General features: G+C 37.5%; 1 protein-coding gene across 2 annotated transcripts; it reads left to right on the forward strand.

The window, feature by feature from the left end:
- Positions 1–1,304: 1,304 nt before the first annotated feature.
- LOC306878507 (ceramide synthase 2-like) lies at positions 1,305–26,731 on the forward strand. Of its 2 annotated transcripts, none has more exons than XM_079430949.1 (11): positions 1,305–1,636; positions 16,118–16,291; positions 18,259–18,376; positions 18,459–18,577; positions 20,315–20,372; positions 20,476–20,526; positions 21,454–21,546; positions 22,636–22,764; positions 23,438–23,544; positions 23,773–23,926; positions 24,673–26,731. In XM_079430949.1, the coding sequence occupies exons 2-11, from the start codon at positions 16,119–16,121 to the stop codon at positions 24,820–24,822; spliced, it is 1,152 nt and encodes a 383-aa protein (XP_079287075.1). In that variant the 5' UTR covers positions 1,305–1,636; position 16,118; the 3' UTR covers positions 24,823–26,731. The 2 variants fall into 2 exon arrangements, with proteins under 2 accessions (XP_079287075.1, XP_079287074.1); XM_079430948.1 differs by having other exon boundaries at positions 1,316–1,522.
- The last annotated feature ends 743 nt before the right edge of the window (positions 26,732–27,474 follow it).

Consider the following 27,474-nt stretch of genomic DNA (forward strand, 5'->3'; position numbering starts at 1 on the left):
ATGCAAAAGATTTACACATAAAAAAAATCAAAGATTCACAATCCATCCTGACGTGCACCTATTATGAACATTATAAGGTGTGTTAGAACAAATCTTTTTTTTTTAATTGAATCAGTTGGGTGAATAATTCAATGACTCACTCACAGCTTACAAAAAGATGGTTGTCGCCACCTACTGGAGTAACGATTTAACCTGCAGAAAGAGAACCACAGAGCTTTATTCAGCTTAAAGCCTCTCATTCCAAACAGCCTTCTAGTCTCCTGACCAGTATAACTAGTACCTCTCCGCCTGTTGTTCATTGGCCAAGATTCGAAGGGCGGGCCAATGAGAAAATCTCAACCAGTAGCGTGAGCCTGGGGCGGGGCTAACGGTTTGTGCAATCGATTGTGTTTTAAGGGCATGATTAATAGTTAAATTAATAAAAAGAAAAAAAAATAGTTAAATTCAAGATTTGATATTTGTGGTTACAGTCAAACCAAAATTTATTCAGACACCTTCAACATTTCTCACATTATCAGTTTATTCACTGGTAATAAAATATAACAAGAACTCAGAGTTAAACTGTGTCAGAACAAATTCATCTTCATAATATCAGATAACTTTGATAGAAAGGTATGTAATGAATTGGGTTGAATAGCTGTTAGCTGATAAATTTAAGAAAACAGTTAGATAAAACCAATTTAGCTCAACCAATCACCAAGCAGTGCTTCACTTTGTTCAGTCTGTGGTGGAGAAAGATCACATTAGCAATTAAAGAAAAACACTTTAGGTCAAACTGAATCCTTTTTGGTCCCAAATTATTATAAATTTTACTGCTAGTCCACTGTATGAAGAATTTTGGTGTATAATATGTCACAGTTTATTTTGCTATCCTCAGTTAAATTAACTATAGTGTCCTGCACCAAATAGTAAAACAAAATATCAAAAATTATATCTGTCTCTCTCTCTCTGTGTCTCTCTCTCTCTCTGTGTGTGTGTGTGTGTCTCTCTCTCTGTCTCTCTCTCCCCCTCTCTCTCGCTGTCTGTCTCTCTCTCTCTCTCTCTCTCTCTGTGTGTGTGTGTGTGTCTCTCTCTCTGTCTCTCTCTCCCCCTCTCTCTCGCTGTCTGTCTCTCTCTCTCTCTCTCTCTCTCTCTCTCTGTGTGTGTGTGTGTGTCTCTCTCTCTGTCTCTCTCTCCCCCTCTCTCTCGCTGTCTGTCTCTCTCTCTCTCTCTCTCTCTCTGTGTGTGTGTGTGTGTCTCTCTCTCTGTCTCTCTCTCCCCCTCTCTCTCGCTGTCTGTCTCTCTCTCTCTCTCTCTCTCTCTGTGTGTCTCTCTCGCTCTCTCCCTCGTGCGCATCACCGGAGTCGAGCGGAAGATCGTGATGTCCCTCAATCAGGAAATACCATTCAAGCTCCGTTAAACCGATTCTTACCGAGCAGAAAGCTTGTTGTTGTTTGTGGAGGAGAGATGCGGTTGATCCAGTAACGGAGCATTAACCCCAGCGGAGAGAAGCGAGAGACACCGTCATCAGGGTCCGACTGAAGTGAGTGTCTCCGCAGTACCGTCACCGTCTGAGTGGAGCATGTTATGGTGATACATTTGTATCCAGAAGCGATCTGAAGCTGACGAACCTCGTTTTAAACACTATAAAAATAAAGTAGGTAACGTTCAAGCTTTTTAACATTGTAAATACGCAGAAAGTTTTCTGTTAGCGTTAGGCTATAGTAGCATATTTATAACTATCTTATAACAATATAAGCCTAATGTCCCTAATTAGACAGAGTGCGAGTGTAAACCAGACATACCTTGGGTCAAGATTTCTGATTAAATGACCCCTAAAGTTCACTAAAATGTAAGAAAGCTCTCATTTCAAGCACTAATGGGGCTAAATACCTCGTTTTAAAGCACAGTTCACCCAAAAATGAAAATTCTGTCTTCATTTAGTCACCAACAAGTACCAGACCTGTATGAATAACTTTCAGCTGTTGAGCACAGAATGAGATATTTTGAAGAAGGTGGGTAATCAGATAGTTGACGGTAGCCATTGGCTAACAATGAAAAAAAATACTGTGTAAGTCAATGGCTACCATCGTTTCTTTGGTTACCAACATTCTTCAAAATATCTTGTTTTGTGCTCAACAGCTGAAATAAATTCATACATACATGTTGGTGACTAAATGATTTTTATTTTTGGGTGGACTGTCCCTTTAAGGGAAATTAGCAAAGTGTATGACTATTCACAAAGTTTATTTTGTATTTAATATTGATGGAGTCTCATAATATGTGTACAAAGGAATAGCTAAAGAAGATGGTTTGATTAAAGCCCAAATTAATACTGTATAATTGAAGCTAAAGGGTGTGGGATCAAAGGTCAGAGGGCAAAAGGCCCTGAGGAACTATAGTGATACTTGATGCATGGGAAGTAATATGACAAATATGGTCACCATATGCAAACACATTTTCAGACTTATTACAAATAGCATGCCGCAAAACATCTCAAATCTCTCTTTTGGCATTTTCTAAGAACTCTGACATATTTTAGAGGTATATATCTTGCAGCTGCACTATTTCTACAGGCGTGTGATTTTGCAGTGTGATTTAATCAGTCAGTGTGAGCTCACTTTCACATTCTTCACAGCCAAGCCATCTCCCTCACTTATGGAAAACACTGCACTGCGCTACAGGCATTCAGCATCCTCCTCTCCTGCCAGACTAGCAGGCTTTCAGTGACATTTTTAGCCCGCGTGTGCCTTTTAATTGGGGTGTCTTTACTCTCTGTGTCAAGAATGCATTTTAACACCATAACAAGTCTTCTGTCTCACAATCAACAGGTCTTTAGAAAAGTTCTGTGTTTGCTATTTAGTTTTATTATTGTTTGTGGGAGAAAAAGGGCATTTTACTACCCTTGTTTGAACCTTACAGTTAAAATATTTATTTATAATTAAAATAATGAACTGTTTTTTAATATGAGAGTTCATAAAAACAATAGAATTCAGTGGGAATCCCAGTTTAGACAGCCACATGTGCGTGTATTTGTGTCTAGTCAGCTGGATCGTATGATGAACCACAGTTCAAGAGTCCATGTGTTTTCCTTTCGTCAGCTTTTTCTGTCCATCTGCTATAAAACATTTACCTGACATTTTCACTTCATTGCGCTGCACACACATTTGCTCTGAGATTTCATCTTAAATTGGAGCTTTCCCAAAATAGAAAGCCTTAAAGATGAAACAGTAACACGAGACGAGATCAGAGTAAACATGTGTGGAAGATTTGACTAAACCATCAGCTAAAGAACAGCATGACACACTTCTGCTCTTACCTTTGACCTAATTATAATCAGTCAGGCTCCAGAAGTGACAAATACAAGCAGAGGAGACCGGGGCTAGTTGTCACACTTTACTCCAGTGAATAATTCATTATTGTTAAACACCTCTCAATAGTAAGGAATGTTGTCACAGTGAACACACAATGTATAGTGTGTAAAACAATTATGAAAATCATGTGACAGCAAAAATCTTCCCCATTCACAAGCTCTCAAATTATGATAAAAACTTATGTCTAGGTTATTAATATTAAACCATGCTAGAGCTGTTAAACTTCAGCTCTGAATCATTTGGCTCAAATGTTTTCCATTTAAAAGCATAATATGATCTATAAAACATTTGTGAAGCTCTAAAATGAATTTGCAGTCGCTCTGCACCGAGTCTGATTTTAATACCCAAATGAACACGACAGCAATGCAAAATCACTCCCCTAATGTTCCATGATGGGGTGTGTTAGGACATCTGCTGTTAGATGTTCAGGTGTGTTCAACACATCTTCCCACATCCAGTGATCCGTAAAGCATGTCTTTCATCAGTTCACATGGAGTTAATGCTGCCCAAACTGTCCTTTCCAAACCTCTGGTTTCATGATTTATTGTTTGAAGTAAATGATTTGTGTGTTATCACTTCAACCAGCACCTGACATGAAGGATTGAACGTGTCTGATTCAATTACAGGAGAGTTCAATAAGAGTTCTGTTCAATCTGTGTAGTGCTGTTGTTAATCTAAAGTAGTTAAACTTTAACAGTCACACTTCAAGCTAAATTGCTACAGGCACTGCAGTGGTCATACAATGACGTCATCCTCTTTTTAAAAAAATATAATACATACAAAATGTAAAAATATTCAGTCTACTCCACGTTACTGCAGTGCTACAAACCTGCAGATTTCAAATTTGCATTATTTTAATTCAGAGGTCATGACGTGATGCATCAGTCTTCGTGATATGAATTCAAAGGTCAGAGTTCAGCAAACTTTAACTTTGAAAAGCAATGAAAAATCAGTATCTCAAAATATTAGAATATTTACATTTGAGTTTCATTAAACGACCATACCTACAGAATAAATTCAGCATATCTCTTGTTCTTTGAAACCACAATGATGGAGAAGACTGCTGACTTGGCAATAATCCAGAAGATGAACATTGACGCCCTCCACAAAGAGGGTAAGTCACAGAGGGTCATTACTGAAAGCTGTGGCTGTTCACAGAGTGCTGTATCAAAGCATATTAAATGCAAAGTTGACTGGAAGGAAGAATTTGGGTAGGAAAAGGTGCACAAGCAACAGGGATGACCGCAAGCTTGAGAATACTGTCAAGCAAAGCTGATTCAAACACTTACGAGAGCTTCACAAGGAGTGGACTGAAGCTGGAGTCAGTGCATCAAGAGTCTCCACGCTCAGACGTCTTCAGGAAAAGAGCTACCAAGCCACTTCTGAACCAGAGACAACGTCAGAAGCGTCTTACCTGGGCTGTGGAGAAAAGAACTGGACTGTTGCTCAGTGCTCCAAAGTCCTCTTTTCAGATGAAAGTAAATTTTGCATTTCATTTGGAAATCAATGTCTGGAGTCTGGAGGAAGAGTGGAGATGAACAGAATCCAAGCTGTTTGAAGTCCAGTGTGAAGTTTCCACAGTCAGTAATGATTTGGGCTGCCATATCATCTGCTGGTGTTTTGTCCACTGGGTTTTATCAAGTCCAGAGTCAATGCAGCCGTCTACCAGGAGATTTTGGAGCACTTTATGCTTCCATCTGCTGACAAGCTTTATTGAGATGCTGATTTGCTTTTCCAGCAGGACTTTAGCACCTGCCCACACTGCCAAAACCACTTCCAAGTGCTTTTCTGACCATGATATTACTGTGCTTGATTGGCCAGCCAACATGCCTGACTTGAACCTCATATGGAATCTATGGGATTTTTTCAAGAGAAAGATGAGAAACAGTCGATCCAACAATCCAGACGAGCTGAAGACTCAATAGTGCTTCAGCAGAGCCACAGGCTGATCGCTTCCATGCCATTCCTCACTGATGCTGGAGTTTGTGCTAAAGGAGCCCCGACCAACTATTGAGTGCATAAATGAACATACTTTAAAGAACTTGAACTTTTCTGCTTTGCAAATCCTTTTTTTTGATTGATCTTAGGAAATATTCTAATATTTTGAGATACTGGATTTTTGACTTTCATGAGCTGTAAGCTCTAATCATCAAAATTAAAACAAAAAAACTTTTGAAATGTCTTACTTTACATGTAATGAATCTAAAATATATGAAAGTTTCACTTTTTGAAATAAGTTACAAGAGAAAATGAACTTTTTCACGATATTCTAATTTTTTGAGATGCACCTGTATATTATCTAAGTTCAAAGTACAAAAAAGTCATAATTTTATAATTATAAAATGGTATCATAAAGTAAATGAGTCAAAACATAGTGATACAGTTGAATATATTAACTGTTTCTTTACAAAAAAAGACCAATGTAAAAGCAATGCCACGCAGGCCCTCAATGAATTTTTTAGTCTGTGTAATTGTCATGATCTGTGTGAATGAACCAGTTTGCTAATAGAGCAGGAGGGCATTAAAGGAGTGTGTGTTTGATTATTAAATCGCCGCGACTGACTCAGTGTGGCTATTAGCACTTCATTACAAAGCTATATTATCATGAAAACATCTGAACTAACACCACATTACTGAAAAATTATATATAAATAAAGTTACTTTTAGTTGGTTACACCCAACACTGAATCTATGACGCCGTCGATTACCACAGAAAATAACTTTGAGTCGCTTTGTAAAACACATAACCGTTGATAATTATAATGTTAAAATACAAACATTCAACCACAAGACATTAGACATGAGACTGCTGTGACAGAATCTCTTATCAGCACTGTCAGAACTGGAACGAGAACTCTATGACACAGGATCCTTTTGGACTAGAATTAGACATGAATGATTTAATTGATTGACTCTGCAGGGAAATAAGTGGCATGCTATTATACAGACACACTGGTGTTGGTTCAGCTGCATAAACAGATGGATCATCAGCAGAAATCATCCCGTGATACACCCTCACTGGCCAATCTAATTGCACACAAACCCGTTTACACAAGGCCAGTGATGGACATTTGACTCCCAAATATTTGTTGCTGGCTTTACAAATACTGAGCAGACTGGACGCGCTGCTGCTGATTAGTTTACTGAGTTCTTGGCTCGTCATTGAATGACTTCATGTGTGTGTCGCTGTCAAACAAACCACCTCACCATTACTAAGCAAAACCTCAGTGCTGAGGTCTGGCAGCTCCACCTGGACTCGTCCATCACTCCAGTCTGTTGAGGCATCTGGGATTCCTCTAAAGTGATATTGATGTGCCACAAATGTAATTATGTAAATTCTCTTTGCAAAAGCAATTGCTCTTGTATAAACAAGATTTTTTTTTTCAGTTTCTAAAGGAAATGTTGTGGTGCTTTATTGTGCAAAACTCATGGCCACAGTAGCGTGCAACAGTTTGTTACCAGGTTAATCGGTGGTATATGCTTTTTTCAAGCTGTCTGTTCACATTATTTCAACTAATTTTCAAAAGCTGTCATGTTTAACATCTGTATCCACTGTGAAAAACTACATTACCCATGATGCTGTACAGAAAATTCCATCAATCAGAGAGTTGTAGCAAGTAAACTGTGTCAAAGCACAGAGTGATTGTGTCTCGCTATGCTGTCAAAACGCTTAAATATTTGTATATATATATGCATATTTTGCAATAAATGTAAATATTGTTCCAATAAATATAATAAACAACTTTAAATCAATAGTTTTATATTCCTCCATCATTTTTAGTTTATGTCATTTGCAATGCCTCATGGGAGTGTAGTTCTTTCCTTCATGAAAGCTGTGAATTTCCCAGTTCTGTCTGAATTTTTGGCTTAAAATTTGGCTTAAAGATTGTAATGTTGTGATTCACCTCGTAGCTGGTTAGTTTTGTTCATGGCTTATAATGCTTTAACAAAGACTTTTTAAAAATCCCATGGGACAAATGAATGAAAAAAATAATAATCAGACCCAATGGGCACTGATGTTGTGAGGTAAGGTGCTGTAAGGCAGTTGCTAGGGTGTTCTGAGTGGTTGTTTACATGTTGCTATGCGGTTACTAGGGGGTGTCTTCTCTCTGAAGTGAAACAGTGTTGCGGTCGCTATATATGACTCAGCTTCAGTGGAAATCTGGGGGATTTTCTACTCTCTTTATCAGAAGTATAATTGCTTAGAAAAGTGTGTTTACTAGAGTTGTGAGATATAAAGGGCACCTATTATGCAAAATCCACTATTACATGGTGTTTGGACATAAGTGTGTGTTGGCAGTGTGTGAACACAACCAACCCTACAATCTTATTTTTTAATCCCCATTAAACCAAATCAGTCTCACTAGGCGTGTAAGACTGAGCATACGAGTCTTCACTTTCTCCCAGCATCTGAGCCACTGAAGACACAGTGGATTAATTCTGTTTTTCAAGGTAGTGTGCCTCAAAATCTACCAAAAGGGTGTGTTCGATACGACGATGTATCGTCACAGATATGTGATGACATGAGTTGTCTCTGTATTGATATCACAGCACGTGTGCAGCTGTGGACCACTCTTAATTTGAATACAAGAGCAGCGTTTAATACAGAGTAGAAAAGTGCAAGGTTTCTAAAAAAATAATAAATAGAGCATAATAGGCTACAACAAGGTTTAATCTGGCCACAGAGGAACACAACCGGGCTTGCCTGATATAAAGAGACCTAATCCCCGAAACAGAGCTTCATACATAAGCAATAGAGAAATATCGAAGTGCGTCAACCTGGCAACCATGAGTACGCTTGCTTTCTGAAAACACCGGTTAGCTTGCAGTTGAGCGATCTCCACTTCGATATTCTATTCTCAGAAAAGTATAATTCATCAACTGTTCATTTACGAGAGAGAGACGTTAAGATGATTTTTTTAATATATTGGAATGAGTACAATGAAAATTTATTAGAACGAGTACATTAATATTTATGGGCCTAAAAAACAATCAGAATAGTGTACCTGGTGGGGAGTGCTCAATGTTAACATGAAACATACGCCATTACTTATATTGTAGCCTACTGTGGTACAGTTATGGTGGCCCTTCATTATGCAGAGGATAATCCTGCTCTGCCTGTAGTTAGCACTGGCCCTATAGTATGCAGCTGTTTTACATTTACATTTACATTTATTCATTTAGCTGACGCTTTTATCCAAAGCGACTTACAATTGCTATATATGTCAGAGGTCGCACGCCTCTGGAGCAACTAGGGGTTAAGTGTCTTGCTCAGGGACACATTGGTGTCTCACAGTGGATTCGAACCCGGGTCTCTCACACCAAAGGCATGTGTCTTATCCACTGCGCCATCACCACCACTTAATTGTTTTACTTAATTCTGCTGAGGTGAAATTCAGTGCAGTCCTGTATCAGCATGCGTATCGTGACTTTGCTGGTGATACACAGCCCTAGTTTATGTCTGCGCAAATCATTTCACTCCAGACTGTTTTGTGAATGTCATGTCGATATAGTGCTCAGCTAGCATTTAAACCATATTTGTTTGCATATTTTAATTGATCAGTGCTAATGAGCCCTCTTCTAATGATGGGGCTCTTTTTTAGACACGCCCCAAAAATGACATTTTCCAGATGTTATAATAAATGTGACCCTGGACCACAAAACCAGTCATAAGGGTCAATTTCTTGAATAAATAATAAATAAAGCTGAATAGATAATCTTTCCATTGATGTATGGTTTGTTATGATAGGACAATATTTGGCTGAGATATAACTATTAGAAAATCTGGAATCTGAGGGTGCAAAAAAATCTAAATATTGAGAAAATCATCTCTAAAGTTGTTCAAATTAAGTTCTTAGCAATGCATATTACTAATCAAAATTGAAGTTTTTATATATTTACAGTAGGAAATGCACTAAATATCTTCATGGAAAATGATCTTTATATCCTAATGATTTTTGGCATAAAAGAAAAATGTATAATTTTGAGTCATACTATGTATTGTTGGCTATTGCTACAAATATACCTGTGCTACTCATGACTGCTTTTGTGCTCCAGGGTCACAAATCATCTGTGGGGTATTTTGAGCTGAAACTTCACAGACACATTCTGGGGACACCAAAGACCAATATTACATCCTGTAAAAGGGGGCAAAACAGGCCCTTTAATGAGCAGTCTTAAAATTGAGGATTATTCAGTTAATCTTTTCAGTCCATTTTGATTGATTCCATGTCTTGTCATCATCTGATAATGTACTCGGTGCATGTCTTGATCAGAGTAACTGTAGAATATGATTTATATTCAGAGGATGGTCAGTGTCAAGAGCATTTGACCTTGCTGAATGAATCATTTATTAATTAGACTGTTTTAGTCGACCTTGTCTGACGCACATCTGGGATTGGGATGGTTGGGCATCATTAGTGTTCTGTAAATAGACCATAATGAGTCTTTGGTGCTGTCAGTGTTTTCCACAAGACACAAACACACAAATGCCAAAGTCTTTATAGGTTTTTCTAGTGGACATGCTCTAGTGTAGCACCTGGTAGTAGATCATAACTAAACCATCTGGTTCAATAATCATTCTCCATATAAACAACAGATATTTAATTATATTGTTATAGCAGAGCAAGTGTACTGAAATGAATGGGAATGCCATTGCATAGTGTTCTGAATGTATTAAAAACCTCTGTGAATCCACACACTACTTATCATTCACACACTCACTCTTCTGAGATCTGCTTGAGTTTCCAGCACTCAACAAAACCCTGTTCCTTGCTAAACTCTCTACACACTTCCTCGCGGTCCTGCCAGACACACACACACACACAGCGCACTGATAGGTTGAGCAGAGAATGGCCAGAGTGGAGTCACATGACCAGAGCGGCCAATGAGAGCTCGGGAAGCGCTGTCGTGAGCGGGATGTGGCGTCTGTCCCTCACAGGCATGTCTGACTGCTGTGAAGAGGAATGCTTGCATTAACACAAATTCAGAAATAAGACAGAGAGAGTGTTAAACTGAACTTGATCTGACCTTGTACTCGTAGCATGTTTGCTGCACTGATGCATTTGACTGCTAAACAAGCATTGTATGATAAACTAAAATATACTTTAATGTCATTTCTACTGAAACCTGTATATGTATTTAAATGCCTTTGTAATTACACATTAATAATCATAAAGCTGCACTTTAGTACGTTGTAATATGTACAATGCAATATCAAATGTAGCAACATGCCACATGTTATAATCGAGCACTGAATATGTGCTTTAGGATGTCAATCAGCACATCAAAATAAGTGTACCTTCATTTTTACTTTTTATTAAAACATAATGATTTAAAATTCTCTTTAAAGTACAATGTTTAATTTGGGATTATTACAAAGTGCACTTTTGAAAAGTGTAAGAAATTCAAGAATGTGTCTCTTTTCAAGTTCACTTAATTGTTCTTTTATTTCATTAATATTACATTTTCTGCAAGTACAGTGTTTCAAAAACATACTTAAGATTTGAAGTGCACATTCAATACAATTGACCCTTCGCAGGGAGTTTGATTGACAGGCGATCTGACCAATCATAACGTAGAGTCCGACAAACAAACCAGACAGGTGAATAAATGACCTTCGGTGGACTTAATTTGATCAGGGTTCGTTTAGAGCTGTTCTTTATGATCTGCTCTCACGACAGGAAGAACACAAACGCTGCACCCAAACATTAAAACAGAAGTGTGTACCCTGTCACTGATGCAACTTCTGTTTTATAAAAGTCATCTCTTAAATGTAACTCATGGGATTTAAAGGAACAGTTCACCTAAACTAAAATACTGTTCATTTATTCACTCTCATATCTGTATGTTGTTATTTTCTGGAAGTCATTATGGAAGTTATTGCTGAATATTTTCCCATCCCTGCATCAGCTCTCAAAAACACAGCATCTATTGACATGCGAAGCTGCCTTAACTCACCTAAACTGAGGGTACATGCGTATATACCTGTTTATGTTGCACATACAGTACCTCCAGTTTGACCAAACATTTGGAAACTCATTTACAATCCAAGACTAATTCTCTGAAATGAATTGTGTTGAGCCTGATGTTTACCGCTCATCACACTGGGTTGGTCTGAACTCATGAATTCCTTTCTCGTCTTCTGAGCGGTGTGGTGTTATTGTTCTATGATGGATTGTGTGAGAGCGGAGAATAACAATGAAGCTAATGTTCAGGCCACATCTGCTGGAGCTTTGTCCTCTCCGTGAGGTCAGCGAGAGGAAACACTCTCAGTGAAACACAGATCAGTCTGCATGCATGGAGCTCTAAGATAGGGTGATCAGTCACGTGTCCTTTAATGGCTCTGTTGATTGGCTCAGAAAATGCATAGTGCTAAACCTGTCAGTCCTCTGTCGTGTGTGTCATGTGTTACCGCCTCTTGTGTCCATATTTGGTTTGTTTCCTGTCCTTGTTAAGTGTAATCATTAGTTAATTCTTGTCCAGCTGTGTTTGTCTAATTATCTATGATTAGTCCTGTCTGTTCAGTTAGATTTCGTCTGGTCTACTCATTACCCCCGGTGCTTCCTGTCTATAAGCCTTGTCTTGCCCTGCCTTGATGTGTTCAGTAAAGACTATTATTTGAGTTTACGCCCTCGTCTGCGTGTTCCTGTGTGTGTACGTGACAAAACCTCCTTGAGTGATAGCACAATAACTGAGTTTTGTGGCAAAAACCCATTAAATTGATGATGAAATGGATGTAGAGACAGATTTTTTTCTTCTGTATTATTAGGGGTTCTATGCATCGGCTGTTGAGATGTGCTACATTTTAATTGCATATTAATTGCGTTATCATTTAAATTGATATTAAATGAAATTAGCTGAACTTTAGTGTGCTTTAGTGTCCCATGTAAGTAGGAACTATAGGTACCATTATACTTAAGTTTAAAAGTACACATAACCACAAGTATGTTTTATGTTTCATTTTTATGTGTATTTTTTATATATAATTTCTATTGTCTTTGAAATGGTTGAAGTGTTACTGCTGAATGTACAGACAAACATTTATGATAAACTATAATGTCATTTCTGCTGAAACCTGTATGTCATGTATTTAAATATATTTGAAATTACACATTTGTAATGATGGATTTAGTACATTTTAGTACGTATCCCACCTCAATAGCAGCAGAAGTGTGTGCAATTCAATATGAACACAATAGGTATAGTGTACCTAACAATTCATTATTTTATTATTAAGTACATAGCATTTAGAAAAACCTAATATAAAGTAGGACCTAAGACCTATATGCGTTTATTAAAAAGATATGTAAAATATCATTTCATGCCGACTTTAAAAATGTGTGTTTACATTTACATTTATGCATTTAGCAGATGCCTTTATCCAAAGCGACTTACAGTGCATTCAGGCTATACATTTTTTTTATCAGTATGTGTGTTCCTGGGTGTGTTGACTTTGTAATCAGAATTTCTGAGCACAAAATTTCCAAACGAATTGAAATATACAGTATTGCTTGCTGCTGCATGCTGCAACCAAAATGCAAAGCTTTAATGCAAACATTGGCAAATCCAGCAGGGCTCACTGTAGCAGTCTGGTGCTTTGTAAACACAATTGTGTTTCCAGGTGATCTGTTTAAACCTGTGCACCCCGAATCAGAGAAGACAGTCAATCAGATTAGACCTGTCCTGATGCTTTCCAGTTTTTTGTGCAATATGCATTAGATAAGGCATGACTGAGAGACTTTAATCAGTGTATCAGAAAAACAGTCAGGAAGATATTTCTGAGATATTTCCCCATTCTGACTATTATATACGTTGCACATTTCCCACTCATTTCTTTGCCACCAACTATGAAATCATTTGTAGAAACTATTGCATCATGTATCTAAAGAGGAACTGTGATGGGTTGTTTTATGATCCGGCAGCTTTTTCCTGTCTAAGCAGTCTGTTGCTATGACTCTGCAAACATGCAAAGCTTTCAGAAATGTTTTGTGTTTTCAGGAACGATGAATCCTTCCATCTCTTACAATCCTCCTGTGCTTCAGTCAGTTGTTTCAGTGACCACATCCTTCCACTCTGTTTTTCCACACCTCATTTCTCAGTTTGGTGAAATCTAAGGGCAGGTTCGTTGAGTGCAGAATCAGGCTAAGCTGTGGAATATCTAAAACGTTAAATGTAAGGTCACCATTTAGTTTCAGCCCTAAATTAGACTGTTATTGGGGTCTGATGTTAAAGCTCAGACTATATGATTTGAGGACTCATTCATGTCTGGAGTGCAAATGCTGCAAGCTGACGCACACAATGAACTTTAAACCATTGAGCTTCAGAAAAATTCTTAACCCTTAATATAAGAAATAGCCAGAAGCATCATGTTCATTCAAAAGGGCAGGTGGATTTTAAATGTAAAATAAGCTACATGCTTATTGTGAAAACAGAAGCAGTGGCAGAAATCAAACATTCACTTGTGTGAATTTGATTAGTACAATTGATAAAAAAAATGCATCTTTTGTATATAAAAAAAAACAGTGTTGTACAGTGTTCTACCTCTTAGGTCACTGCTTTTTTCAGGGTTTCACACTCAAAAAAAACAAATTAATAATTGCAAGTAATAATAACGCAAAGCAATAATAATGCGAGACCACTATAGAGTCACCACATCACACAAACCTCAGCTATACTGTGCAGATCACATCTGCCTCAATCTGATTTCAGATGCCTCCTGCCCTGTAATGTTAAACAGCATGTACGTTCTTCCTCTTCAAAATGAAAAACAACTCAAACTCAACATCTTTGAACAGCTTATCTAGATCAACTGTGGTTTGTTTTGAGGTTGTAACGTAACCAATCACTCCACCCACTTGAAGCCCATGCACGATCTGTGTAAGTCGAAAGTAAAGAGGGTGTCTAGGAGCCAAAACCATCTGTGAGCACAACATAGCTGGAACAAAACTTTACATCTGCAAGCTTCAGAGATGCTGTGTCAGATCGAGTGATGTCACATGTCACTGTTAAACATGGCCCAGTGCATGTACCCATATCAGATTTTATGACACGGTTGTGTTTGCTAAGGCAGCACTGTTATTTTCACTCATACTGAGGAATGGATTATAGGTTTGGAGGTTTTAGAACAAGAAGCATTCAGTGTTTGCATCATCCTGGAGTGTTTGCATGATTCCTCAAGCCGTGTGTGTTGTTGAGGAGCGTGTGCTGCTCCTGTAGCAAGTAACAGGATATACCATTTTCACCTGCTGAAGACAAACAAAATAAAACAGGTGAAAGGTTACAGTAAAGAGATGTGAGGGTGCAGGACTCTGTACAATTGGGAAAATAAGCATCCTTATGGAAGCTTGGTTCCACCTTGCAATAAAAAAAAAAAAAATATATATATATATATATATATATATATATATATATATATATATATATATATATATATATAAAGGTAATTGCAACCTTTTATCTCACAATTCTACCTTTTCCCCTCAAAACTGCTAGATGACTTTTTTCTCAGAAATCGTTCATTCTGAATGGATAGATAGATAGTTATATGGGTGGTTGGTTGGTTGGTTGGATGGATGGATAGATGGATTATTAGATGATGGATGGGTGGAAGGATGATGGATGAATGGAATAGATGATGGATGGATGGATGGATGATGGATGGATGGATGGATGGATGGATGGATGGATGGGTAGATTAGATAAATGATGGATGGATGAATGGATGGGTGGAAGGATGGATGGAAGAATGGAATAGATGATGGATGGATGGATGAATGGATGGATGGATTAGATGATCGATGGATGGATGGTAGATTAGATAGATGATGGATGAATGGAATAGATGATGGATGGATGGATGGATGGATGGATGGGTGGGTAGAAGGATGGATGGAATAGATGATGATGGATGGGTGGGTGGAAGGATGGATGGATGGATGGATGGATGGATGGAAGGATGAATGGAATAGATGATGATGGATGGGTAGATTAGATAGATGATGGATGATTGGAATAGATGATGGATGGATGGATGGATGGATGGATGGATGGATGGATGGGTGGGTGGATGGATGGATGGATGGGTGGAAGGATGCATGGAAGGATGAATGGAATAGATGATGGATGGATGGGTAGATTAGATAGATGATGGATGAATGGAATAGATGATGGATGGATGGGTGGGTGGAAGGATGGATGGATGGATGGAAGGATGAATGGAATAGATGATGGATGGATGGGTAGATTAGATAGATGATGGATGAATGGAATAGATGATGATGGATGGGTAGATTAGATAGATGATGGATGATTGGAATAGATGATGGATGGATGGATGGATGGATGGATGGATGGGTGGGTGGATGGATGGATGGATGGAAGGATGAATGGAATAGATGATGGATGGATGGATGGATGGAAGGATGAATGGAATAGATGATGATGGATGGGTAGATTAGATAGATGATGGATGAATGGATGGATGGATGGATGGGTGGGTGGAAGGATGGATGGATGGATGGATGGAAGGATGAATGGAATAGATGATGGATGGATGGGTAGATTAGATAGATGATGGCTGGAAAGATGGATGGATGGATGGGTGGATGGATAGCTCAAACAGTAGAGCATGGCACTAACAACGGCAAGGTTCACTTCCCAGGGAAAGCAAGAAATTATTCAAATGTGTACCATCATAAGTCTCTTTGTATAAAACTCATCTTTCACATGCATGACTGTAACTGGTCTGTGTCTCTGTTCTGCAGTATGCTGGAGTGGGTGAGTGAAGTCTTCTGGCAGGAGCGTCTGTGGTTCCCCGAGGGTTTGGGATGGGCTGATCTGGAGGACCGTGATGGCCGGGTCTATGCGAAGGCACGGGATTTGTGGGTGGCACTGCCAATCGCCGCCCTGTTTCTAGTTATTCGACAGGTCTTTGAGAGGTGCGTCAAAGCTCTATCTTCCGCTTCCTCTGTGTTTTACTGTATGCCCTCCATGCAGAGCTTTTCTCTCCCTCTCCCTGTCTGACCTGTTTATAAATAGATCTTTAGTTCTATTTATACGTGTCGATGGGCTTTTTGTCTCTCGCTTTTCAAATTTTAATGTCTTCTCTCCCTACGTCACTCCCTTCATGTTACGCTCACATCCCTCTCTCCCTCTCTCATTTTAAGCTGTCTCTTCACATCATCTCTTGCTTCCTCATCCATCCTGTGAATTTTTAATTACTGTGAGTATCAGAATTAAGGATCAGTGCACTAAAATACTCTGGTCGGAACTATAATAAACTGCCTGACTAGACTGTGAGACATATTTGGAACAGTCTCAAGCCACTAATCATTAATCAAACTGAACAGTCCATTTCAACATATCAATCAACGTCATTTTAAATACAAAAAAAAGTATAAAAAAGTATTTTTAATGTAAAAATATAATGTATGAAGTCTCTTCTGCTCAGCAAAGCTGCATTTATTTAATCAAAAATACAGTAAAACAGTAAAAATGTGAAATATTATTACAATTTGAAATGGCTGTTTTCTATGTGAATATATGTTAAATGTGCCATAGAATTGAAAACTGTATTTACCTTGGCATAGTTGAATAATAAGAGTTCTGTACATGGAAATAACATGCAGTGAGCCACAAACACCATAGTTTCCTCCTCCTTATGTAAATCTTGTGAATGCAAAAGACCACTGAAAAACAGGCGAATCAGAACATAACACCGACTGTGACGCAACAGTCAGGATCACTAATAGTTACGCCCCCAACATTTGCATATACCCGCCCATATTCTAGGCCAGCCGCCAGCCGAACCATCAGAAGTTCTGCAGGTATTGTGAAGAAACAAGTGAGGACAACAGTGAAAATGGCAGATCATGGAAACAAATGTTGTGTTCCAGGCTGTGCAGGGGATGTGAAGTGAAGTGAAGGGATGGGTTGCTGTCTGTATTCAGAAAGGCACGGAAAGCAAATAACGCGTTCTAATAAAACAATGCAAGCCACTAAAGGGACACGGTTAGCTCCTTGCCAGCGGTAGCCTGTTCCATTACAGTACATAAGATTTCACTTACCACATAAACAGAGTAAGGAGAGATGACTGAGGATGATGGAGAATGATTTACAGATCCTGAGCACCACTGACAAGCATCTGATCTTGTCAAATTTGTGGTAAGTACTGCCCTCCATAGTATAAACAGACTACAGGCGATCGCGAATCGCGAAAGTGAAAGTAAAAAGCGATTGTGCATTTGAAAGCAGTTTCAGTGCCCCACATATTAATAGTGGCTCCCTGATGCCCGCATTTTATATACAGTATAATTACCCGACGATATAACTGCGTGAGAAAGTATTGAAATATATATTTTACCTGTGTTTCCTTCCTGTGAGCTACTGAAATGAGCCGCACTGTGAAACAGCCAATCAGAGCAGAGCTCAACATTACCCTTCCAAATATGGAAATAACAGACCATTTCATTCTGGGAGAAATCCTAGGGTTGTAAATGCACATGTAAAACTGTTTCTGGAGAATTGTTGCCCATACCTAAGCCACATACCTTCTATGTAGATATCAGAGAACAATTTAAAGTATTGCATCAATGCATTCTATGGCACCTTTAAAGCGTAATTTATTCCTGTGATCAAATCTGTATTTTCAGCATTATTACTCCAGTCTTCAGTGTCACATGATCTTCAGAAATCATAATAATATACTGATTTACTGATCAACAAACATTTCTGATTATTATCAATGTTGAAAACAGTTTTATTTTTCAGGATTTACAAATAAATAGAAAGTTAAAAGAACCGCATTTATTTAAAATACAAAACTTTTGTAACATTATGAATTTCTTTACTGTCTCTTTTGATAATTTAATAATTCAATAACTAAAACGTGTGCCTGTATGTACAGATATGTTGCGACACCAGTAGCCTCTCTGCTGGGCTTGAAGGAAACAGTCAGACGGCGAGTTACACACAACCCCACACTGGAGTCCTACTATTGCAACACAAGTAAAAACCCCACACAGGTGACTGCTAACTGCTCTTATACATGAATAACACATTGGGCCACACTAGCACGTCAGCTCTTATGGTGTTTTTGCTCTCCAGAGTTCAGTAGAGAAGCTGTGCCAGGAGACGGGATGGACAGAGCGACAGGTCCAGCGCTGGTTCAGACGGCGCAGGAATCAAGACAGACCCAACCTTCTCAAGAAGTTTCGTGAGGCCAGGTGAAAAAAAGCACACCAGCAGATACATTATTCACAAGTACTCTTTTATAGTCCTGTTACCATCGACCGTTTCCTGTGAAAAGAGCTTTAGCTGCTGATGTATGAGATTAAATGGTGCTTTATGAAAGCGGTTTCTCTTAAGTGCAAATGCTGAACGCCAAGTCTGATCCTCTGAAGTGTGTTTGGCACTTACTAAATTATTCATATGTTTAGTAAAAGCTTTAAAGGCTTGTTCACATGCAGTTTTTCTCAATCTTGGTCCTAAAGGACAACAGCATTGCTCCTTTTTCCAGCTCAGGTCTTAAAAGCCTAATGCATAGAGATCTATTGCAAGAAACATCTAGTTCAAACGCAGTAACCAAGGAAGATCTCAGAAAGACCCAGAAAAACATCACTGATTGGCTGCTCTCAAACAGTTTCAAAAAATGTCTCAAAAGACCATTTCACACTTTTAAGAGCCTTATAAAATAATCAGGTTGTGGTGAAAAATCTACTGTAATTGGCAATTAATTACATTACAAATTATTTTTTTAACAAATCACAGAAACTTCAAATTAAAGTTTCCATTTAGCCGAAAACGAAAATAAAGTTTATTTAATAAACAATTAATTCTTCAAATTTATTTCATAATCAACACAAAAAATCAAATCAAAACAAAAAAACAGATTTTTATATAAACGTTTAAATTACATATAAGGCTGTTTTTTATATCAACTTTTAATTATATAATTATGTTTGAGTCTAATTCATGAAATATAAACATTTACACGGTTGCCGTAATAAAAACTTGTTGTCATGACACATTTATTCAAACTTGCATTAAATAATGAAGACAACAGATTATGAATATATAATACAGTGCATATATTTGTCTCTCTAGAGTTCTTTTTGTGGCTGACTAATGAGCTTATGGCCACTTTATATGGCGTTATGTGACATTATTGTTTATGAGCTGTTTTACTGATGTCTTTCTGTGGTTGAAACACTGGTTGATCGATTACATGAGACATGATTCATTTCATGATTAAGTTGTTCTGTTTCTTTCAACACCTTCTGATGTTCGTTCATGTTTATTTCATGCTGTAACTAGTAGTTATAGCATGCAGAATTTAAAAGATCACCGGGCAGGGACACCGGCAAGGGATAGTAGTAGCTTTTTATTTAATTTTTTTTCATTGATATGTTTATTATTGAAATGTTGTTGTTATATGCATGTGTCGATTTTATTTAATTTCTTTATTTTCTTAAATATGTGGGTAGATAGTATTTATAGAGTTGTAACTTTTTAGTTTTAGTTACTTTTTCTTATTTGTAAGTCGCTTTGGACAAAAGCGTCTGCTAAATGACAAAAGTAAAGTAAGTAAAAGTAAAAGATCAGACTTATCAAAGCTTATTGCGAATATTGGATTGCAGGCACTAAAAATAAAGTTGAATGAATTTTTGTTCACAGATCAAATGAAAAGATCTCAGTTCATCTAATAAATCGACATTAATCCAGGCATTGTTTTGGTCAATGATTTTAGCCATTTCTGGCCAAAACTGAAAATTGATTTTCAGCTGAATATGTTCTGTTGTGAAGGTTGGTGCATCACAAATATAGTGAAATATTTGTGTCTGTTTGTTACTTGGAAAAACATGTATACACACTTCTTCTGAAAGACCGTCGATGGAAGAATGACGGTTTAGTTGTGGCATCTAACAGCATGGACAAACCGTGACCCTTTTGCTCTTTTGCAGCTGGAGATTCGCCTTTTATCTTCTCGCCTTCATCGGTGGTCTTGTTGCACTAATAGATGTAAGTCATTTGCAGTTTCAGCCTGTTTGAACCCTTTCATCTTATTTTCTGTGCTGGTTTTTGATTGCCTAACACAATCCGTCCTGTCCGTCTGTTTCTGCAGAAACCCTGGTTGTATGATCTGGAGGAGATGTGGAAAGGCTTCCCCACTCTGGTGAGTTCAGTCTCCTGTGAAAACATGGCATGCTGTTGAGCTGCACAGGGTTCCTTGTCATCTCCACCAAATACTGCAACGATTTGAAATTCACTTGGAGCACAAACTGCAAATTTAGTACACAAGAACTAAGCATTTCCATAGCCAACTAACTTTAAATAGAGCTGATGTTGAATTGATGTTATATAGGACATCTTTATATGCAATTTCATTATTACTTCTATTGTCTTTACTGCTGAATGTAAAATATACTTTATGACATTTCTATTGAAACTTGTATGTTATTTATTTAAATATATCTGTAATAATGAAGTTGCAATTTAGTACACTTCAAATATTTTAACTGTACAGTTAAGATTATAATCAAGTGCATTACGTGTGCTTTAGTATGTTAGTCAGCACATGTGTTCTTTAAAGCACAACAAAGGATTATTACAACACAATGGTTTAAAATGCACTTTAAAGTTTTGACATTATTGTAAAGTGCACGTTTTAAAAGTGTGAGTGTGTTAAGAAGCAGTCATGAAAGTATACTGAAATATAAAAGTGCACATTCAATGCAGTTCTCAAGGCAAAAACAATAATAAAATCAGACAGTACCTTTCTTTTGTAGAATTTAAATCCCGTAATAATCCATATGCAAGTATTTAGTTGACCTGATTATTAAAAAAAATCATAATCACATGGTTATGTAATATGTAGAACATTTATGAGTTGAATTCCAGCAAAAGAACATAATATCTGATACCGTAGTCATTCTGGTCATATCGCCCTCTTCTACTCGAGTGATTTGATCTGCATCAAACTGAATTTGCAGTCAAGTAATAACAATGAAGTCTATTAATAACTAATCAGATCTGGCTAGTTTATGCTACATTATTTATAGAGCTGATGATTCTGAGTGTGCCGTCTCTCTCTGTCTCTCAGACACTCCTGCCGTCTCAGTACTGGTACTACATGCTGGAGCTGGGTTTCTACACCTCTCTTCTCTTCAGCGTGGCATCTGATGTCAAACGCAAAGTGAGTCTGCCATCATCACACTGCAAACCTCATCTTTGCATCTCAGTGAATGCATCAAACTTCATGTTTTGAGCAGCGCAGCTAATGTTGGGAATCACTGCAGTGATCAATCTGAACCACTGAATTTGTGGAAGCAACAATATAAAGGGAAATATTATACAGCAGGTGGAAATAAAAAAAAAGACCATTTTGGGATTTAACTTTGGAAGGTGATAATTGTTTTATCGATTGTTGAATTTTTTAATAATAAAACTGCGTGAAGTGTTTCCAGCTGAAGTTTTGAACTTATATTTAGTTAATTACAAGGTTGTTATAGTTTATTATAGTAGCTAATAATAAATAAACAAACAATTTTAATTGTATTACTTATATAATACAAATATAAATGCCAACTGAAATTCAATCAAATAAATTAAACTATTTTAAAAATATATTTCTTTTAACTTAATAAATCGATGTACTAAAGTATCAAAAACTAAAAAGGAAATACATTAAGTAAAACTACATATACATTTTACTATATATTATAAACAAAATCTATTAATTATAGGAAAAAACACAACAAAATTATTCTAATTAATAAAGGGGGAAATGTAAAAAATAAAAACTCAACAATACTAAACTTACACTAGTTAATCATTCTTAACATTCTGAATTATAAATTCTATTTGAACAATACATTGTTTTCATTTATTATAATTTTAGCAATATTTGCAATTATTTAATATTATACATATGTTTATGTGTATTTTTTTAAATTTGTGTAATTTAACATGGTTTTTGTTTCAAATAGATTTATTATTATTTATATTATAATAAATGTATTATTACTTACATTTAGATATATTTATTATATTATATTATTGGTCATCAAAAACTAAATTACATCAGAGATCTTGAGTAACACTATAACTGGACCTCATGGGAAAGGGATAGATAATAAACAAATGAAAAGCTTTGTGAGTCAGGGACCAGGATGCAGCTGACTTTAGTTTTCTTCATAATGAATCACATTAAACTGACAGGCGTAGTATGGAGATCTCATAACTGTGTAATAATGATATAAGCGTCTCTCACGCTCTCTTGCAGGACTTCAATGAGCAGATCATTCATCACGTGGCCACCATCATGCTGATCAGCTTCTCCTGGTGTGTTAATTACATCAGAGCGGGAACGCTCATCATGTTCATGCATGATTCAGCCGACTATCTGCTCGAGGTGAGAAGAGCAACCACACAAACACCTGACAACATCTCAACCAATTACACAGCTTGTTTAAATCATTCAAAATATTAGACAGAGGTATAATAGGATGTCTATGTATGCTATTCATCTTGTCAACACAATGGAGTAGTTTAGACGTTGTGTGTCTTAGTTTTTGGCCTGGTTGGTTGTTGGTTCCTATGAATGTTCACAGCTGTGCTCTTCAACTTACGAGGTGGTGCTTCTCAGATTTATTTATTTATTTTCTCCCCTTGAAACTAGATCAAATGTATTATTGTAAGCCAATGCTAACATATGCACTTAATGTATGTACTTCACTGGAAAGAACAGTGTAAAATTGTGCATTGCATTGTGGGATACTGTATTCACAGCATATTTTGCCACAGGTAGTAGATCATCTGGATATTTTATGCATGTAGAAAACAATCTTCATAGCTATCAGAACAGCAGCCTCACGCAAAACAGAACAAACACGCGGTAATCACCATTTAAACTGGAACACCATCATTTACAGCAGATACAAATGCACTTCAGAAATCCATCCAGCAGGAGTAACATCCTAATCTTACATGTCGTATAGTACAGATGATGTGAAAACCCATTTCCGTCTCTCCCTCTTCTGTACGCATCAGTTTCTCTCCTCATATCATCTCTCTCTCTCTCTCAGTCAGCTAAGATGTTTAACTACGCCAGATGGAAGAACGCATGCAACTACATCTTCATCCTGTTTGCTGCGATCTTCATCGTCACACGCCTCATCATCTTCCCTTTCCGGTACACACCCCATCCGTCTCTCTCTGTGATTCTCTCCACACACATGCTGTCATCAAACATGTGATTATGAAACAGTTCTGGTGTGTTTCTATGGATATAAGTGTGATTATACGATGTGCACAAGTAAAACCAGGTGCTAAATTGTTTGGTTGAGAACAAATATACTGTATAACACTGCAAATGAGTGTGATGTCTTGCAGGTTTTTCATGTGTTTCTGTGTCTCTCAGGATCATGTATTGTACCTGGGTGTATCCCGTGACCCTGTACCCTCCGTTCTTCGGATATTACTTCTTTAACGGGCTGCTGATGGTTTTGCTGTGTCTGCACATCTTCTGGGCCGCGCTGATCATACGCTTGGCTTTCCGCTTCTTGAGCAGTAATGTACGTCTGCATGATTTCATGTTTACATTTACACCTAGTTTTATCTGTAACACTTTACAAGATCCTATTAGTTGAAGGAATAGTTCACCGAAAAATGAAAACTTGCCGAAAATGCACTCACCCTCAGGTCAATCCAAGATGTAGATGAGTTTGTTTCTTCATCAGGTTTGTAGAAATGTGTCTCTGCATCAGTGTCTCAGCAATGGATGCTCTGCAGTGAATGGGTGCCGTCAGAATGAGAGTCCAAACAGCTGATAAAAACATCACAATAATCCAACACCGCTCCAGTCCATCAGTTAACATCTGGAGAAGACTAAAGCTGAAACTAATCCAGCATTAAGATGTTTTTAACTAAAATATCCAGTCCATATTCTATAATAACGCTTCCTCCAGGTGTTTGGACTCTCATTCTGACGGCACCCATTCACTGCAGAGCATCCATTGCTGAGACACTGATGCAGAGACACATTTCTACAAACCTGATGAAGAAACAAACTCATCCTGATCTCTGATAGCCTGAGGGTGAGTGCATTTTAGGGTTTTTTTTTTTCTTTAATGTTTTTTGGGGTTTTTTTTAAGTTTGTGAAAATCCTTTTCAGAATATCACACTTTTTGTTCTCTTGAAAATAAAAAAACGTACAGGTTTAGAACGACATGAGGCAGAGTAATGACAGATGTTTCATTGGGGAAACTATCTCTTGATGTCTTTGTGAATATATTTGAAGATCACTCTCTCTCCTCAACAGTCAGCGGTAGAAGACGAGAGGTCCGATCGAGATGAGACGGACGAGTCAGAGGAAGAGGAACAAATGAAAAATGGAGAGATAAAGAAAAACGGACCAGCTCAGAACGGCCACGCTACATATAACAACAACCACTCTAAAAAAACAGAGTGACGTCTTTAGAGGACAGGATGGAGAAACGTTCAGAAACCTAGAGATTCTTCGTCTGCTGAAGCAGAACAGAGACGGGTGAAGAACAGAGGATCGATTGCTGTCTACACTACAGACAAACACACACGAACACACAGTCATCACACGAACACAGGCACAGCGTGCCAAAACCAACAGGGAGCAGTGCTGCCTCTACTGACATATGCTTACAGGAGCAGATCGCCTAAAAATCAACATCATTTACTGATGCTGTTCCAAATTCCTTGCAGTTATTTATAGCAGAAAGTCCAAACTGCTCTTCCCATACAGTGTAAATCAATGGTGACCATGGGGGTCAAGCAAGATTTTCAGTCTGTTACTCACAGAGATCTGTTGAAACAAGTCTCATATGGACTGCTTTTACGCTGCGTCTGTGCTTCCTAGAGCTGTAAGTCCTCTATTTTCATTGTACGGAAGAAGACAGCTGTGGAAGCCCATGGAATAAAACAAAAATCCATAATTCTGCAATTCAGACTGTTTCTCGCAATTCAGAGAAAACGTCAAAACTGTGAGATATAAACACACAATTCAGACTTAAAAGAGACCAAGTTTACCTCTCTCGTTTGTGTTTTTTTCCCATCATGGAACTCTCAATTATGAGTTTATATCTCACAATTATGAGAAAAACAAACAGTGAGAAAAGTCTGAATTCTGAGAAGTTGTAATTGCCTTTTTTATTTCTATATTCTGTGGCAGAAATGGACTTCCATAGAGAGCATAGATCAGATAGGATACTAAACCTGTTCTTATATAAAAATAAAAAGTCTGAGTAAATGATGACAGAATTATTTAGGTGACTTGTGCCTTTAACAGTGCCTTCCTTTGCTATTGTTTGCTCTTTTTTCGTACCTCGTTTTTAGTTTTTAATTAAAAAAACTGCAAGTTACTGCATTATTTTCCAGAGTATAACCATCCATCCTATAATACATCATTTTTCGACTGAATCCTGAACACATCTGAATACCAAGTGGACCAGTTTGGGCTTAATGTGTGGTTGTAACTCATTGTTAATGGCAAAAAAAGTGAATTGTCTATTGTCAATAGCATAGCGATGTCTGAAGAACATCTCACACAGAAGTCACTTTCAAACCAGACAGATTTCATTCGCTGCATTGACTATGTTGCACCTGTTGCGTAATTTAATTCATATTGAAATGACTGGATTTTGCCCACAAAAATGCTTCGGGAATGAATTTTCACTCATAGGAATAAAAAATCATGCCGGCTGACTGTAAATAATGTATTTTGCAACGGCATTGGTTACCAAAAATGTTCTTTATAAACGCAAGACGATCAGCCAGAACACCAAAAATAACAGTGCACCTTTAAATATGGCAAAATGTGACTAACTTTCTAACATAGTGTGTAAACCATGCAATTCACAGCCAGTTCTTTTGATGAGAAAACCACTACCGCTCAGTTTATGAATGTGATATTAAACCCATATTTAATGTCAAGTTCCTAACACTGAACAAACACGTATTGGCCAGTTGTTGCTCGTTCATTTTCACACCGATTCTGAATATTCACAAGCTGCCAGCCAAAGATAGAAGGAATGTGAGTTTGTGTTGATGCAGTTTGAGTGGTTTGCTGCTGAAAACGTCTCGAGCTGCCGAGAGGAATTAGGATCTTGTCATTTCTCTTGAGGCCAGCGGCCAGTTTCATGTCCCACCTGCTTCATCTCAATCATCTGTGTCCTGCTCCTATTTCATCATCCTCCCATTGTCCTTCAGCTTCCCATCATTCTCTTCTCTTCTTTGTTTCAGATGCAGTCGAGTCGATTACAGTGTTATCTTTATTTTGTATTTTCCTGTGTTGTGTAATATGATGATATTATGGAGGATGTTAACAATAAAATACTGAACGTAAGTCACACTTGATTTGATTTCTCTGTTATTAATACTGCTTTAAACATGATTCTTTTATTTTGTTAAAGTCTCTTCAAGTTGTGTCTACCACAGGCCTTATTTTAGTGTAATATATGAATCCACAATATTATAAAACCGCCAGGAAGCTCCTAAAGTGCTCCAGGGCTGTAAGATGATCATTCTCTTCATAGCTCACATAAACAGATTTTATACTTACATGCATTTGCAGTGGACATAACCGAAACATGTTTATTTCAACATTAAACATGAGGAATTTGACAAAATTACAGAATGACAAAGTAAATAAGTGCCTTTAAATGATTGAATGAGCACTTGTAGTGTACTTCAGATCATAAAAATAATAAAAGGCCACTTTTCGGACGCTTATGACTGTTTCGTTGTAGGAGTTTAATAATGACGGAAAGTGTCCAAGCGTAGTGCACTTCTGCAGATGTCACCTGCGCAGTGTGTAGGGAACAGAGAGCAAAGACAGTCTGAGCGCACAGAAGGAACGCCACTCGAGAGACTCTTCCGCGTCGAGTCACGTGATCTCCAAAGGCGACTCCGATTGGTTAAGCGCACTTAGGACTACTTATGAAGTATTGCTGCGTTCAAGTCACTTTGGTCGGAAAAAAATGGCGATTTAACTTTTCTACATAAAATTATTTTTTTTATAATTTTTTTGTCGTTATATTTATTTATGTATTTTTTAAATTGCCAATCAAAACATTACAATATTTGAGAATTA

Source organism: Barbus barbus, assembly GCF_936440315.1.
Source record: "Barbus barbus genome assembly, chromosome: 12".
In the NCBI taxonomy this organism is placed as follows: domain Eukaryota; kingdom Metazoa; phylum Chordata; class Actinopteri; order Cypriniformes; family Cyprinidae; genus Barbus; species Barbus barbus.